General features: G+C 39.9%; 3 protein-coding genes across 9 annotated transcripts in view; 1 reads left to right on the top strand and 2 right to left on the bottom strand.

Annotated features, from left to right (window-relative positions):
- Positions 1–6: 6 nt before the first annotated feature.
- On the top strand, positions 7–4,886 carry LOC113151152 (derlin-2-like). The gene is made up of 7 exons (XM_026344017.1): positions 7–201; positions 1,591–1,656; positions 1,740–1,813; positions 1,928–2,021; positions 2,768–2,963; positions 3,088–3,178; positions 3,387–4,886. Exons 1-7 carry the CDS (start codon positions 112–114, stop codon positions 3,484–3,486), a joined length of 711 nt encoding a protein of 236 aa, XP_026199802.1. The 5' UTR covers positions 7–111; the 3' UTR covers positions 3,487–4,886.
- A 41-nt stretch (positions 4,887–4,927) lies between these two features.
- Positions 4,928–9,718, bottom strand: smarcb1a (SWI/SNF related, matrix associated, actin dependent regulator of chromatin, subfamily b, member 1a). Its single transcript, XM_026344016.1, has 9 exons — positions 9,589–9,718; positions 8,541–8,652; positions 8,120–8,249; positions 7,734–7,871; positions 7,400–7,527; positions 7,122–7,288; positions 6,823–7,013; positions 5,819–5,950; positions 4,928–5,417 (listed from the first exon to the last, which is right to left on the bottom strand). The coding sequence occupies exons 1-9, from the start codon at positions 9,670–9,672 to the stop codon at positions 5,378–5,380; spliced, it is 1,122 nt and encodes a 373-aa protein (XP_026199801.1). The 5' UTR covers positions 9,673–9,718; the 3' UTR covers positions 4,928–5,377.
- A 1,879-nt stretch (positions 9,719–11,597) lies between these two features.
- Positions 11,598–17,020, bottom strand: part of LOC113150262 (ral guanine nucleotide dissociation stimulator) — a 42,573-nt gene continuing 37,150 nt past the window's right edge. For all 7 annotated transcript variants that reach the window (XM_026342697.1, XM_026342696.1, XM_026342691.1 and 4 more), the window contains exons 14-18: positions 16,780–16,984; positions 16,612–16,686; positions 16,191–16,457; positions 15,889–16,003; positions 11,598–15,775 (exon numbers count right to left, since the gene is read on the bottom strand). In XM_026342697.1, coding sequence (XP_026198482.1) covers positions 15,600–15,775; positions 15,889–16,003; positions 16,191–16,457; positions 16,612–16,686; positions 16,780–16,984 — 838 coding nt within the window. In that variant the 3' untranslated portion in view covers positions 11,598–15,599. The remainder of the gene's footprint in view (positions 15,776–15,888; positions 16,004–16,190; positions 16,458–16,611; positions 16,687–16,779; positions 16,985–17,020) is intronic.

Raw genomic sequence — 17,020 nt, 5'->3', positions numbered from 1 at the left:
GTGGCATGGATGGTGTTAATTGATGAATTGATGTGATTGGCTGCTGCCGTGAAGTGGGCGGGGCCTGTGCTGTTGATTCAGAGGGTTGCTGACAGCGAGGCGACAGCAGCGATGGCTCTCAGCTTCACTCAGGAGTACTTTGAGATCCCTGTGGTGACCCGAGCATACACGACCGCCTGCGTCCTCACCACTGCTGCCGTGGTAGGAAACATCAACTACAACTCAGCAACAGAGACAGAAAGTGGTTTAATTATAGTAACAATCTAACGTTATTATTTTTATGTCATATTTATATTACTTATTATAAAATTAATTGTATGTATTGTGTATTTCCCAAATTAGGCATACTTATGTTAAGATCTGATTTGTCAGAAGTAGCTATACAAACTAAGAATTTGAATGAAAGTGCAATCGATCAAAAAGATAAGATAGATCGGCTTCATTAATCCTAATTTTCATGTTGTGAGATCCATAGAGAGCAAAGGAATATTGTAGTAGTTAAATAAAAATAAGTACCAAAGATCTGTTACCTAGAAAGAGTAAAATATAAATATAAACAGCTGGTGAAGCGACTTTACACTGAGAGGCTGGTGATGCATAAGGAAACCTTATCAATTATTAATTTAAACCAGTAAATTAACATGTCAGTCAGAAAAGGAAAAATGTTCAAATGTAAATCATTTCATCATGTTGGGTGTTTAGATTCTAAATTGGTTTAATATCAGATTAATATCATTACTTTGCTTGTATGTTGTGTGATGACGATGATGCCGTTAAGAAGTTGTTGTTGTTGTTATTTTAAGTTTAAGCAATGAAAGGAGTTTATAGGTCGTTCACTAGGCACAAGTTTTATTTCCAATGCGCTGAATAGATTTGAGTTAATTAAAGTATGAGAAACGACCGGTTGGGGTGAGTGGAAAGAGGAGAGAGAAAAGAACAGCAGGCAACAACAACAAGGAAAAACACTGGGCAGGTCGGTACAGAGAGGAGGAAGTAAAACTACTGGAGAGAGAAAAGACAAAGTTAATGACATGAAATGGAATTTAGAAGGAGAGAGGACCTCAGTGTATCAGGAGAGGTCCTGCAGCAGACTAACCTATAGCAGCAGAACTAAGAGATGGTTCAGAGTCACCTGATCCATCTCTAACTATAATCTTTATAAAAAAGGAAAGTTTTAAGTCTAGTCTTAAATGTAGAGACGGTGTCTGCCTCCAGAACCTGAACTGGGAGCTGGTTCCACAGGAGAGGGGCTTGATAGCTAAAGTCTCTGCCTCCCATTCTACATTTGGAAATTCTAGGAACCACAAGTAAACCTGCAGTCTGCACAAGTGTTAAATGAAGTGGAGACAGTATAGAGTTTTAAATGTTGTTTGGCGTCTCAAATATTAATATGTGAAAAAAGTGTCAGATAAAGTGAGTGATGAAATTTCAGGTTCAGTAAAAACTTTCTGTCACACATAAAATGAAGCGCTTGATATTTCTGTCAATTTCTTCAATATAAATACATTTAATAAGACAAATCAAACATTAGAAAAGCTTTGTTTGGATACGTAACCTGCTCGTGAATTAATTTGAAACTATTGTTTTTAGCAACTCGAGGTCATCTCACCCTTCCAGCTCTACTTTAATCCAGACCTCATTATCAGAAGATACCAGGTAACATTTACAACAGTTCCAATCTACTCAAATCTCTCTGTTTAAATAATCAAACTTAAATGTTTTCCCTCTTTTGATCTCAGGTATGGCGCCTGATCACCAGCTTCCTCTTCTTTGGTTCTCTTGGATTCAGTTTTGTGTTCAATATCATCTTTCTGTATCTTTTATCACCGTGGCCCCTTAAACACCAACTGAATGAATTCTTACTTGTATAAAATCACTACTATACATTTTCAGTAGTACTTTCTGCAGAGACCTTAACTAAAGTAAGGTATCGGTATTGTCGGATGCTGGAGGAAGGCTCTTTCAGGGGAAGAACCGCAGACTTTGTCTTCATGTTCCTGTTTGGTGGAATCGTGATCACTGTATCCTTTTTGATGTGATGACATTTAACAAAATGCAGTTCAGCCTTTAACAGGATATTACAAACTTTACCAAACCTTCACCTACAGAACATATAGCTTGTGGAATGAGATGCGTTTACTTCTGGAGCTCCTGTAGCTTTAATATTGTTGTTAACATTTGTAGCAGCAGACTCTTTAAAACTACAATTAATTGTTTTCAAACTAACGTCCAAATTTAACAGACTTTAACTGGTGAAGGCTGTGAAACAGTGGTATCTTTATGTATACACTTCAGCCAGACTGCAATGACAGCACTGACCCTGAACTGGCCCTTTAAGGTGGAGCTGAGAGGTTTTTACTGTCAGTTTTTTAAAAATGAGAACGTCTGTGAGTTAAAAAACATGCAACACTAGCTACTGTACACGCATCCCGTCTCTTTTTGTTGATGCCAGACGTTCTTGTTCACATTCCAGGTTAATGATACATTTCTGGGGTTGTTTCCCAGAATCGTCCCCCCGGGGCTGTTGTAAATTGTAACTGTGCACGTTTATGGGTTTTTCTGAGGCTGTCTTATGTTTCATGACCTATTGCAAATATGTAATGACTAATTCTGCTTAGTGTCAGGACGGTTAGCAGGATATTAACACATTCAGCTGAAATGAAGGAATGTCACAGGCTGAATTTTTAAAGTTGCTCCTAGGTGTTGACTTTAATGTCAAAGAACACAAAACCAAGTGATGAGTTGTATTTAACCTGAAGTCCTGCAGCTGTTTGGTCTGTTCGCCAACGTCTTCTTCCTGGGTCAGGCCTTCATCATCATGCTGGTGTACGTGTGGAGTAGAAGACACCCACTCATACGCATGAACTTCTTCGGACTCCTGAACTTCCAGGCCCCGTTTCTGCCCTGGGTCCTCATGGGATTCTCGCTGCTGCTCGGTAACTCCATAGTGGTCGACCTACTAGGTATAAAACATTTGACAGAGGCCGACACTGCATTATCAGTCTGCTAGTATTTGAAACACTGTTTCAGACACACTGACGTGATCCAGCTACGTTCCCTCCTCTCTCTTTCTTTCTCGTTCCTCAGGTATCAGTGTTGGTCACATGTACTACTTTCTAGAAGACGTGTTACCAAATCGGCCCGGAGGCAGGAAGCTGCTGATGACACCTGAACTTCTGTGAGAACCAGAAACCAAATTTACCAAATAGAAAATCTGTTTTAATTCATCAAACCTTCAACAGAAGATGTTTCTGCTAGTGTTGATTTCCTTACCGCTGCAAAGGTCATAGAACTTATTTTAAGCACAAGATACAACATACAGTATTCATATGAAGATAATCTGTTTCATCATGACAGCATCACGAGGACTCCTTCTCTTCTTGCAGGCGTGTCATGTTCGACCGACTGGACAACACCGATTACCATCCCCTCCAAGAAGAGGAGCAGGGTGAAGACCTGCAGCAGAACGAGGAGCCACACAACTAACACCCAACGTATCAGGTGGCAGAAACACAGGCAGCCACACGATGTAGAGTCACACCGAGTCCTTGTGAAAGACGGCTGAGCTGCAGGAGGACTAAAGTGAACTTTGTCCTAAACCTATTATTGTTTTCTTTAGCACTGGATTTGTGAGGTTCCAACACGTTCACACAAAGAATATTTGAAACACAGTTTGAGAGCGTGGATCTATCAGAGAACAGAGGTCACTAGAAAAAACTATCTCAGTTCTCACTAAGTCAGTGGTTCCCAGTTTGGTTTGTCTGTCTACAGCCAAGAATAGGACAACTAAAAAACAGTCATGGATGCAAATTGTTTTGTGGGAAAAGTGCATTTATCGCTTGTTAAAACTCAAGCATGCACCAAGTGACACTGTGCATAGACATAATGTCACGAGAGAAGGCAGTAAGAAAGAAAACTCAAATATCTGTGAGAAGTAAAAAACATAGCGACCAGTGCTTTTGTAATTTTACTCGAAGAACTGTAGAGTTAATGTGACCAGATTACAAAACTTGCTCCGTTAGTACTTGGCTTAGAGAGAGCTCTAAGGAGCAGGAGTCAGGACTAACCCATTACTCCCTTTGCTGCTGTCGTGTCACTGCTGCTGGTTCACACAATCTGCTAACGGCCCGAAATCCCATCAGCCCCGTCTGCACACTCTGCACTTTTACCCGCTGCCTTTGTGGGTTAAACACAGGGGACAAAATGGAAACTGCTTAGCACAACAACACGCAAACAACTCTCAGTGGGACCAAAACAACAGAACACATACTTCATCACCCACTGCAGATTTTGTTTTGTTTTTGTCAGAGTTGAAACTCTGTGCTAAGCTGTGGAAAGTGTCCTAAAAGAACAGACAGATCATTAAAGTACAGGTCAGTTTGGGAAAACTCTGGCACAAACCTAGAGGGCCTACCTGGAGCTTCATTTAGACCCTGGTCCCTTCAGCAGAAACACATTTCAACACAGTGGAGCCTGTCAGCTAAATGCTAACATGCTGAGGTTTAGCAGGTCTATTGTTTGACATGTTCACCGCTCTCTCTTTGGGAGGCAACCTGCTAATCCAAGCTTGAAGTGCAGTAGTATTTGGTAATCAAGCAAAGAATAAAACAAAAATGAAATTTTAAGCTAGTAAGTGGCACCAAAAGAAAAGCCTGAGGATGTCCAGACGTGATGGTATATCCATTCAACATGGGAAATAGAAAACATTTTATCTTCTTTAAAACCATCTTAAGCAGACGATTTTAACCCGACAACAGCAGGTATGTTTACTCAGAGAGGGAGAGATGCCTACAGAGCTGAACCAAAAACTGAACTCTTGCACAAATAACTGTAAAAAATATATATAATTCATGTAATTTTACATTTCACATTTCATTTCATTCAAATGTCTTTTTGTAGCAAAATGTTATTTGTTTGTGTTGAATGAGACGAACCAACGCCTACATGTTTTATTCAGTAAGTTTTGAAATGAACCAGAGCAGTAACTCAAGTTTTCACCTTTTTTTTTTATTTTGTAAGAATTATTAAAATGTACAAAAAGACAACAAATACAACAAAACAATATATTATCTGAGACTCATCGTGTGTTTTTCCTCTTCCCTCTGGGATCTGTTAAAGAGAGTCAGTGGTCAAATTGACAGCAGCTTCTCCACGCTGAGGGTTGTAAGGGAAACACGAAGCGGGGACATTTTCTAACAGGGGCTTTGCCAAACAGAACATAATAATAAAATGAACGCGGTGAACGGCGGACTGAGGACCCGACTGAGCAGAAAAGACATCCAGCGCATGATGGGGGGACATCTTTGTTGCTGATGTAAACCGTGACAGCGCCATACCTCAATCAGACATCTTCCAGGGAGCATCGATGCACATTCGTCTACCATGCGGGTGCTGTGTTCGCCAGTCGTCTCATTCGCCTGTGGAGCAAACAGACCGTCAATAACTTTACCTTCCAGAACTGATCTACTGCCTGTACTCTGCTTGTGATGGCACAACATAAACTCTAGACAATTGAAAACTCTACTACTGTGACGAGAGCTGAAGAAATTAATGATCAGAAAAGTGACTTTCATCAATCAATTAATAATTTCAGTTCCCTTTCAGCAAAAAACATTTTCTAGTTGAAGCCTGTGAGAATTTTGAGCTGAAAATCTTCTATAAAGTGCTAAAACAGTGATTGCATCCCAAGCTTTAACTGCAGTCCATCCTTTACACACCTTAACATATTTAATTCTGTATCAACAGTTCTTTTCCATTAGATCAAAAGGGCTCTGGCTAAGACCTGATGAACCAAACTGGATCTCACGTCAACACTCACCTTGTGTTTCTGTCCTGGTCTCTGATCTTCTTCTCCATCTCTGCGTCTGTAAGGGTCTCCAGCAGGGGGCACCACTGGTCGGCATCGCCTGTGTTTCTAATGGCTATCTCCACTGTGGGCAGGGGGTTTTCGCTGCAACAAGAAAACATGTTTTATTTTACTCCAATGCATATATACATGAAACAGGTTTCAGTGGATTCTAGCGCAGGCAAACTGTGCACAGTCTCTTAACGGGCAAATTTTCTAATTGTCCGTTACGGCGAACAAGAAAGAAGGACCTTTGTGAATCAGATTCAAGACTTTAAAAACTGAATGCAGTCAAGACAAACTGATACTCTGCACAAAATAAGCATAAACCTTCTTCCACACCAGATTTCCAACTGTGATACAGATCAGTACCGCTGCCAGGGTTTGGAAATATTTCGTAACTCGACATCTTGGCACTCTCAAACTCAGACAACAGACTGTCGGCTACATTTCACCCAAAGAGCCATCAGAGCAGCAGCAGTAAACCCAGTACACAAGACATCAAGTATTAGTCTTGTTCAACTTTATAAATGTCTTTTTTCAATCACAAACATTAGACAATATAAAACCTTTCTAAAAGTTATGAATGTACTGTAATAAATTAAATCCAGTAATACAAAGCATGACCACAGTTTACTTAAGTCGTAGTGATCAAGTGAAAAGGAAACTAACTAGAGAGATGAGACTGTAGCGTTCCTCACATTAATCTATAAAATAAACAGAGAAACACCATAGTTTTTATGATTTTATCTCGCTGTTTCCTCTTCTTTTGAAATGATTTAAGACTGAAGAGTTAGCGCCACCAGCTGTTTTTCCCACTGAAGTACTAATAGAAGTAGCTTCTCAGGAAATTCTGTACAAATTGTCCAAATGTGAATGGAAATTATTTCATTGGTGGGTGACACTGGACTAGACACTAAAATGTAAGCAAACATACTTTCAATCATACATTTTGTTCTGTGTCTGTGATGCACTACCTGAAGGCGTATGTCCTTTGGTGCCAGCTCAGCTGACCGCGAATGCTGTAGGCGATGGTGGTGACAAACTCCCCACCCAGGCCGAGCTCAGAGCACAACTTCAGGGCGAACTTCTCCGGCGAGTTCTCCCTCTCAGACATGTCCCACTCAAACTGGTCCACCAGAGAAATGTTTCCAACATGGATGTTCAACTGGAACACAAAAGAGTTTCACCAACAGGAGAAAAACTGTGGATAAACAATTAGTCTGCAGTTGACGATTTACTGAGTGCGACGACAGGCAAGTGCAGCGCTTCACACCTTGATGATGACCCTCTGGTCCGTCTGGTCCTCCAGGATACTGTCTGTTGGATAGGACTCGATCTGCTGTCGGATGGCAGAGGCAATAGCAGGGACGAAAGCCAGTGGGTTGAGGTCCAGGTCGTCACAGAGGATCTCAGCGAACATCTCGGGCGTCATCAGCTTCTCTGAAAAATTTAAAAGGAGAAGGAACGTACTGTCAGGGCTTTCTTTAATGCCATGAGATGTTTGTTTTGAAACTGTACTATTCAGAGCAGAGAGTGGTGATGGGACGTTACCGTTCATATTCCAGGTGAAAGCGTCTCTCAGCTTCTGTCCCTCAATCTCCATGTCCAGACGGATTGGAACCAGAACTTCAGACTGGGTGGCATTTTCATGGATCACTGCTGGATCATGGTCGTCAAAGCTGCAAAAGAGACACAGAGCAAAAACTTGCTGACAACAGCTGAAGTGTTACTGTGACTGATTGTCACTAGAGAAAATCATTGCTAAAATAAAAAATAAAGCCATATGTCGTCTTGCTGCTCTTTTATTTCATTTCAACCTTACAGACTGTATAATATAAATGGCTTCGAGCCTTTGCAGCAGCTTGAGCTGGTTCTTGTTGCTCACCACAGTGGAAAGGTCCTCTTCTTGTCGCGGCCCAGTCGGCTGCGGTTGATGGTGGTGGAGCAGGGCACAGCGTCCAAATGGTGAGAACTGTTGGGCAGTGTGGGAACCCACTGACTGTTCCTCTTCGCCTTCTGTTCCCTGATGACAGAGCAAGACATACGGATGTGAAATAATTTGAAATCACAAAGACAAGCAGTAAGTGTTCAATCTCACCAGCACAGACTTCTGTGTTAAAGGACAAACCCTTGTTCAATCATTACTGGAAAATCGCAGATTTCCAAACTAGCCAGGTCAAAATGTTTTCACTGAACAATTTTACTTTTCAGCTGTTATGAAAATATGTCCTCTCTGAACCATATTTCCACAAATGACTATAATAGATGTACCTGAGGTAGGCAGGTGGTTCAGTGCTAATGGAGACAGCTTTGTACTTCTCATCATTCCCTTCAAGGATCTCCTCAACCTCCGAAGCCTTCAGCAAAGTCACACTGGTGGCCAGCTGAGTGTAACCATGATCTGAATAAGAAAAATCAACACAGAAGCAGAAACTACCAATTACAAATTTAATTATAAATTAAATAATGTCAACTAAGGGAAAAATAAAATCAATTTTACTATAAGTAAGATAATAAGCATGCGATTTGACATGCACAGCTTACGTTATTTTTGGTATATATTTCTTTTACATATCATACCATGTATCTAGAAAGGCGGTGCATTAGAAAATATGTGTAAACATGACCAGAAAACTATTATTTAAACTGTAGCTCTCTACACTTAAAGAGGTGTGTAATGCACTTTACTGACCATGTGACGACTCCACTATTTTCTTCCGTTCTTCTACTGACGCCAGTTTCCTCCATAAGGACGGGTATCTTTTATACAGGGAGCCTCTGAACATTCGGAGGTAGTTTCCCACCTACAGACAACAGAAACAAAAAAATATATATTTTGCTAATGCTTTACTTTACCGTGTTGTTCTCAGCTTTCTATTTAAAATAATTTTTGGATTTTTATTTTATGTTATTGAAGTCACAGTGGTGCTGCTATTCTGGAGTACAGATTCTGGTGTCACAGTTAATGACATTTTGACACACCATGTAAAGTAATGCAGGACTGCAAATACCACATATTATTAATGTTTCATATAATTTTGGTTATTACTGATAAATAACAAATTTTAAACAAATTGTTTTACACAAACATATTCAAAAATGTATGTAACAAAATATACAGGTTGCACGGACTGGCCTTAGCAGAGTTGTACCTAATAATTATTTTTAACCAAATCATACTAGAAAAGCAAATATTTTCCCCATTTGAACAAGTCACATATGTGCTGTTATTTTAATATGGTGTTACTAATAATTAATATGTTATATATATATATATGCCAGAAGACGCCGAATAAACCTAAGCAATATAATTAAGATAAAACGTACAAAGTAGTGTTATAGAGATAGTTAATTCACATGAAAGTGTTTAAAGTTAGTAGAATTATCAATTTGTTTTCTAAAGAGCTGGATAAACACCACTAGCTAGCTAACAAGCTAATTGCTAGCTAGACAAACAAAAATGGGGTCACCCTCTCAAACAACACAACTGTTTTAGTGTAAAGTTCACTTCTTCTCGTCGATATACGGATTGTGTGTTTTATCTTTGCTGCTATTCTCAGTTTAAATATCAAAAACACACGAAATAAATGAATGAGTCTTCGTGCGTTGACTTAGCTAACATTGTTAGCTAAATAGCTAGAAAGCTAATGCTAGCGGACCGGCTGTCAGGTCAAACGCCACATTTCTGCCAGATACGTAATAATTAATGTTAGTGTTTGTTAAGAAAATGAAAGACTAACCTCCGATCCGATCATGTAAAAGTCTCCATCCTCCTCCAGCTGAAATTTCACCGGTTTTTGTCCAAACGTCTTGCTAAGCGCCATACTGAAACGAAATAACAAAGCCCTGTGCTACGGCGCAGGCGCGAATTCATCCACGTAATGTCGCCGGGAGATGACGTAACACTAAAATCCCAAACATTAATATAAATAAACAAAAATATTTCTTATAAAGTTTATCACAAAAACAACGAGTTAAAAACAACTCAACCAAACTTAGTATCCTAAACAGAATAAAATAAATACAGAATAGATCATTTCTTGTGATTATTTTTCAGTAAAATTATTTATCATTCATTTTATTGTATTAAATTATTAATGGGTTTTTTCAAGAATCTATTTGATTTTTTGCTGTGTACTTGATCTATATTAATAAAGAAACATTTTTTTATTTTAATTGATTAGTAATATGGGATAATCAAAAATACAAGGAACACAGGACTTCTCAGAAACTGTGCATTTCTTAAATAGAACTTTAATATATTTAATAAATAGAAAATTACTCAAATTTTATCTGAAACCATTTGTTTAGAAACACTAAATATTATAAAGTGTGATCCAGAGGATTAATTCAGTACACAAGTTCACCATCATCATGCATCATTTTCATTTTAGCTGTATTATTATTATTATTATTATTATTATCATTATCTTCTGTTAGAAGGAGATTTAAATCCAGTGAAATGCACAATGTACAATAAACAAACCAGGCAATAATGAGGAGCAAAGCATTTTTACTTTTAGAAACTTAATGTTTATTCGTATATACATGAATATATTAATCTATAACCAAGAAAGGAGAGAATGTACAATGCAAAACAAAATCTCTATATACAAATCAATAAATAAACAAAAAGACATAATCGAGGATGGATTTGTTTTCTACATAGTTTACTTGGGAAAAGTAAAACAAAGAGGAGACTGCAGTTAGAAAAAGTTCTGAAATCTTTTGTTTTGTCAAAATGGAAAATGGCACCCGAGCACAGTTCAGGGGAACGAAACTAAACACTAAATTATAAAAAATAAAAAATAAAAACACACACCACGCCAACTGGTTTCATGATTTTACTTTTTTCTTGTAAACGCAGCCTTCTCTTTTTTTCTTTTTTTATTGTTCAAACTCGCACAGAATCAGTTCAAATCACAAAAGGTACGTCATGTCAACACGGGCTACGACAACACACAGTCCAACACCAACCTCATCAGCACAGAAACGCTCGCAGGGGCAAGAAAACTCATTTTAAGTTCCAGTCAAGTGCACAACGCTTATGCTCGCAGAGAACACGAGCACACCTAAAAGAGAGATGGAGCTGTCAGTTTTGTGTTAGCTGGAAAAATATTCCAGTTAAAGTTATTTTGTTGGGGTTTGTTGAAAATGAGGATAATCAAAAAATGATGTCAGCTTTATCCTTTAAGAGTCTGTAAATCAGCAACACACCAGCTGCTGCTGTTGCCTATAGTCTGTACGAGTCAAATAGAAGATATTAAAACACCTTTTTTACAGACATTGTGGTGGATTTAAGGTCCTGCTGCAAGTAGTTATAAGCTGCTATGAAAAAAGGAAACATGAACTCATGAAGTAAAACACACTGCTGTTAAGATTTCACCACAATCATGATGGTTTCCATCATAAAGGAAAGCAAGAGTTGGGGTGTGAATATGAGCGAGACTTGCTCCTATATTATTTATTTTTTTTAGTCAGTGAACGCACCTCAGACCAAGATATTACACAAAAATCTGGCAACATGATCCCAAAAGATGTGAAAACATGAAAGACAGGAGCATACATTCATGAAAACAGTGATTTCTACAACAGCTTCATCTGCAGCTCCTGATGAATTGCTTCAAGTTTCTTGGACGACAGACTAATTCTCCACAGGGATACGGGTCCAGACTTTTTTTAATTCATAGTGTTCTAACCTTATTTTTGTTTTCCAGAAAAATGTGACAACAGTAAACATATAAACGTGTTTTTTTTCACCGTGAAAGGCAGCGGATTCATTCATGTGTTAAAAGCAACCTTTTCTCTCTTTCCTTGTTATTTTTGGCACATGTAGGGTCAAGCCTGCCGCCCTCGCTGCTCGAAGGGTGGATGTTCACTACGACACCATTAAAGGAGAATGACACTTTTTTTTTAAGTTCACAGTGCTCAACATGACGCTGATCAACAGGCAGAGAGGGCAGAGTGAAAGGGTCAGAGGTCACAGTGTTCAACAGCAAAGATTTCACGCCACAGTGGCACGAACGACATCCACGACAGCCGGACGAGCGACAGGCTGCTCGTCACCATATTGCTTTTGCATGAAAACATTGGGCGCATCATTCATTTGATCGTTAGGAAAATTATGAAGTTCATGCAGGTGAAAATAAATTTTAAAAAGGCAATACATGGTTGCAGTGTTTTGCTGCAGTGATATGAACAACTCGTCAGGAAAAATCCAACCTTAGAAATCCCATCATGAAGTGTTTTCTGTCTGAAAGTGGTTTTAGTAGCTGCAGCTGGATCAGCTTCACACTCATGCTTTGCACTTACGAGTGCGGCGTCTTCGTCAGCTTCTCCAAAAACAAAAGTGTATGAAATGGATTAAACAGTGTGTTCATCTCCTCGACTGTAATGTTAGCAGAGGTTACTGGGCTTATTCTACTTCATTAGTCTGTGGGTTAGAGGCTGCTCACTGTGTCCACAGCTCACACTCTGCCTTATATCAGTGTCAATATATCAGGAAATAAATAAACGTTGTTTGACGCCAATAATTAGTCCAGTGCACAAAATCGATATTTTTTTTACATACATTTTGAAAACTGAAAGCAGTGAAACTAAAGCTAAAGATGCTAAAGCTTTACAAATAAAAATATCCAAAACCGGTGAAACATTAAAGTTCCACTTCCTGAAAACTGGTTTAAATACTGGTTTTGTGCACCGGACTGGATTATTTTTTAATTCAGATCATATGTAGGGTCTGGGAGGATCTGCTGTTCTGGACGTCATCAGAGTTTAAGCTCTGATTTAAGGAAGTTTCAGCAGCAACTCGAGTCAGTTTCATCTAAGGTGACTTAACAAACACATCGTCCTCATGGTGTTTTCATGGTTTAAAAGTGACAATATGAAGTCTACTGGATAAATAGATAGAACAATTTTTCATCTTCTTAATGTAAAGTCGAATTATCTGGATTTTATTATTTTACTGCCACACTGAAGGCACGCCACGTAGATCATCAACTGGTGAGGATGTTGCCTTTTTGCCTCGTAGCTTAACTGAGAATAAGTTCATATTTAAGACCTCTTTTACATGGGACTCATTTTAAATTAAACATTAAAACTGAACTGGAGGCAGTGTTTTCATGGCTCTGACTTTAAATGGATTCACTAGTAAAAGCTAGTGACAGAAATGAGAAGCTGCTTTTGTCTGACGTGAAGGAAATTTCAGAAAACCAATGTGTAAAGTAAATCTGCTCTTGTCTTGTAAATATGGCGTGTGTGCAGGAAGAGGAAGAACTGCAGAATCCCCAAAAGAAGCCCTTTAAAATAACTCTCTTGTAAAGTTTTGTATCTAAAGTGACAAAGAAAAAAGTGACAAATGAACCCCCAACGTGGAAACATCACTAAAACTGCTTTTGTAAACAGTGATAAGGTGTTTTCGGTTGGATTTTTCCCTTAAAACAAACACTGAGTAAAGCAAAGAGAAAGAAAAGAGAAGAGTTTGATTCTTTTTCTTTCTCTTGTGCAGTTTGGCAGCATCACTGTTGTTGATCTGGGCTCCTACACACAGCCCAACCTCAAAACCTCCACACTCCACGTTTTACAGCCTGCTTTAAGTCATTCTGCACGTTGTCTGAAAATCATCAAAACCTCTTTTGTTCACATCTACTGTGAGTGAGAGCCCAGAGAACAGAGACTCTGCTGTCGTTAATCACAGTCGACACCACAAGCACACGTCCTGCAGGATCGATGGCACACGTGGAGAGCTGTTACCAACAGATATGAAAGACGAGGCGCCATGTTGGAAGAGCTAAACCACAGTCCGTCTCTTCTTCCTGTGCAGTTTATTTCTTATTTTACATAGTTATTACTTTTATTTATTATTTTTTTCTCAGAGTTGAACTATTGTAGTATTTTAAGAGATACAAGATACAGCTCCAGAGGATAATCAAAAAATAAAATAATACATTTGATCAAATCTTTTGGTGTTAATTTATCCCAAATGTTGTTTTGGATGCTTAAATGTTTAGAGAGTAATTAACTTACTATGGTCAAATTTAATTCTATCATATATTTATCTTTAACCTTCAGTATTACCCGGCGTATGGAAGCCAGGGGATGCCAAAAATTAGCAAAGTCAGGAAACTTATTTGGAAAATGAAATATGAAAGCCACATGTTAGAGCTAAAACAATTAGTTGGCCAATATATTAATTTAGTTTTAATACGGGACAAATATTTTTTTTAATGATTAAGTATTTTTAAATGTGCACATCTGCGAAATAATTTTTGGTCAGAAAACAAGCTATTTATTATTTTATTAGCATTGACTTGCATCAACTGTAAAATAATTATTTTTTTAAATATAAATGATCAAGTCAAATGTTTTACTTTACGTTCATTGTTTGTTACATTTAATCTATTTTCTTTTCTCTTCCAAATATTTAAACGCCTCGCTCGGTGTGAAAGAAGAGATGTTTCTGATGACTTCCAACATGGCGTCTGGAGAATAGTGAAGTGCAGCTCTTACGACCTCTTCAGAAAGATAATTAGCAGCACCGTATCAGAGCAGAAAGATGCAGGATGTAAATAAAAATGTACAAAAGAAACTGGAAAAAAAGTGTTGATATTGTGATGAGTCTATTAACAAAATCTCATGGTCCATTTCAAAAGAATATACTGCACAGTTGGTGTTAATTGATATATACACACTCAGTTTTTCTTGTTTCCAGCTCACTTGTTCTCTACTCAGAAACTGTCAAGTGCGACCGAAGAAGAACATCCTTCACGGTGTAGTGGTTACGATTCATCAATAAAAAAAAAGAAAACAGTGGCATGTGATTCATGGCTGTGCCCACTGGATTGGATTTTGACACCATGTCTCCATTCCAGACGACTTGACCTTTTGTTTTTGTCTAGTTTGTTTGTAACATGGCAGCTCTCAGAAGTTAAAAGAGTTCAGATCTCTCTATGTCACCGGTCCCAACGTCCGAGAGCAGAGACGTTCAGTGCTGCCGTCCCAGAAACACCGTCGACATCAGGAACCCTTGGTCAGGACTGTAAGGGCGCGGGTACACTCACGACAAGTTCCCTGAAAAATAGAAACACATTCGAACACCCAGCTGGTTCACACACGTCTGCGTTTCCTCGCTGTGGCTTCGTGTTGTTCCTGTATGTACACTCCATGCCAGGAGGGGGCGTGCCTGAACACCGAGGAGGAAAATAAAAGTCCAAAGGCTGCAGAGAGGGTAAAGAAAGTGTTTTACCGAAGGTCCAAAAACGCTCTCGTGAGCAAGAGGCTTGAACAGAAATCTGAAGGAGTTGATCGGGGGTGGTAGGATGTAAACAGCTGTAAACAAAAAGTAATTAGGACCAGGAAATGAAACAGATCTGCTTTTCCACACTGTGACACAATTGGTCACATTGCACCGGTGGAGCGTGTTCGGCCAACACCAACGCAGCTGTTTGTTGTGTCCCTCCCTTTCATGAATGGAAACAGCTTTTTCCTGCGACGAACTCAAGCTTTTAAAGTCCTCGGGGAGTCCTGATGACGCGACAGCTGTTCCTAAGTGCTAAAGTGCTCCTCTGCTTCCTGCTAATCCGCAGAAAGGTTGCTTGGTCATTTCTCCTCTGGCACCTTTGTCCGAACCAAAACTCAGATACTTCAGGTTAGTTTGTCTCCAAAAGACCTGAACAGAAAAGGTTCCTCTGAGGAGTGGAGACCAGAGAGGGTTAAGGGGGTGAAGTGGAGGCAGGAAGTGGTGCGTTTCACCTCAAAAGATCCCTTTAGCGATTTTCAGTCCCTTCTGTTTCATCCGAGGCAGCGTCGAACTGGCCACGGCCTTGGCTCGCACCGGCCGGGCCAAGCCACGCTTCTTCAAGACAAAGTCGTAGTTGGCAGTGGAATTCATGGCATAGAAGACGTTGGCATTGTCAGGGATCCGCAGCTCTACAGAAAGAAGAAACAACACACGATCAGAGAAAGAAAGGATGAACCTGTGTTTATGTAGATTTTCATTAAGGTGTGAACTCTGTCAAGACAAATATCGTTGTTATTTTTACCTTTGTCCTCAGAGATTTTCTGCATCAGCTCGTACTCCTCAGTCTTCTCTCGCTCCAGGTTGTGTTTGATCATGGCCTTCCTGATGACCGCTGGAGTCTTGTCTTGACTCGTTACCTGCAACAAGCAAGAAAACATTGAGTCTCAAACATTTTCTTACAGCTACATTAAAACTGGGTGTGTTCCTCGCTATTAGATGCTACCTAATCGGCTGATTCAACTGAATCTACATTTTAAATAATATCTATATCTATATGAATCCTTATTCCTGAATCCTTATATTAAAAACTCTCTGTTTCCCCACCAGAATGCTCTTGTACATGTTGCCATTCTCCACGTCCAGGCTGACCCTGATGATGCAGCAGTCGTCGACCTGCTGGTTGTACAGCGGCAGCGACAGAGTTGAGTAGTTCGACACCGCCGACACCGAGCGTTTGTGTGAGCGGGACGCAGACAGCGGGGTGGAGCAGGAGACGGAGGAGGAGGAGGCGCTACTGGAGCCGGAGGCTGAACCAGAGCTGGAGCCCATCCCGGAGGTGTCCAGAGACGACAGAGACGTGCACTCCCAGAACTGAGCGGGAAAACAGGAGAGCAGAGGGCGTGGTGAGGATAAAACATTGGTGGACAAGAGGCGTGTGGCGTATACAAGTAAAGTTAAACATCTTTGGTGCAACATACAGAATAAATATCAAGTTCTGAGGCTAAAAGTGCAAAGAAAGACGAACCGTTGAGGTTGTATCTGCTGGTGGAGCTTCTCTCCCCAAAGCAGAGACGCTGAGTTTTACTGACGGAGTTGAAGTCTAGAGAAGGACAAGAAAAAAATTGAAGCCATAACCAAGCAACACTATCATCCGATTGGCTGCTAGGAGGTGACTCTTTCTTCTTCACTGTACCTTTCGTTCATGTCCCTCTGGGGAATCAGACAGGAAGCTGGCGTTCACGTCCTCCAGGTCTGAACCACTGGAGCTGACGGAGGTAACGCTGAGCGCGTCGCCGCTGTCCCCCCCGCCTCCTTGGTACGGTCGGTAGTGTGAGTGGTCGAAGGACTTGGAATGAGAACCGGCAGCGGTGCTGGATCCAGCCTCAGTCAACTGTCGGCTGGACACAGATGATAACGTGAAAGAGTCATATTTA

Source organism: Anabas testudineus, chromosome 9 (assembly GCF_900324465.2).
Source record: "Anabas testudineus chromosome 9, fAnaTes1.2, whole genome shotgun sequence".
NCBI classification, from domain to species: Eukaryota; Metazoa; Chordata; class Actinopteri; order Anabantiformes; family Anabantidae; genus Anabas; species Anabas testudineus.
The sequence above is the reverse complement of the archived record's forward strand: the minus strand, read 5'-3'. Positions and strand labels throughout refer to the sequence as shown.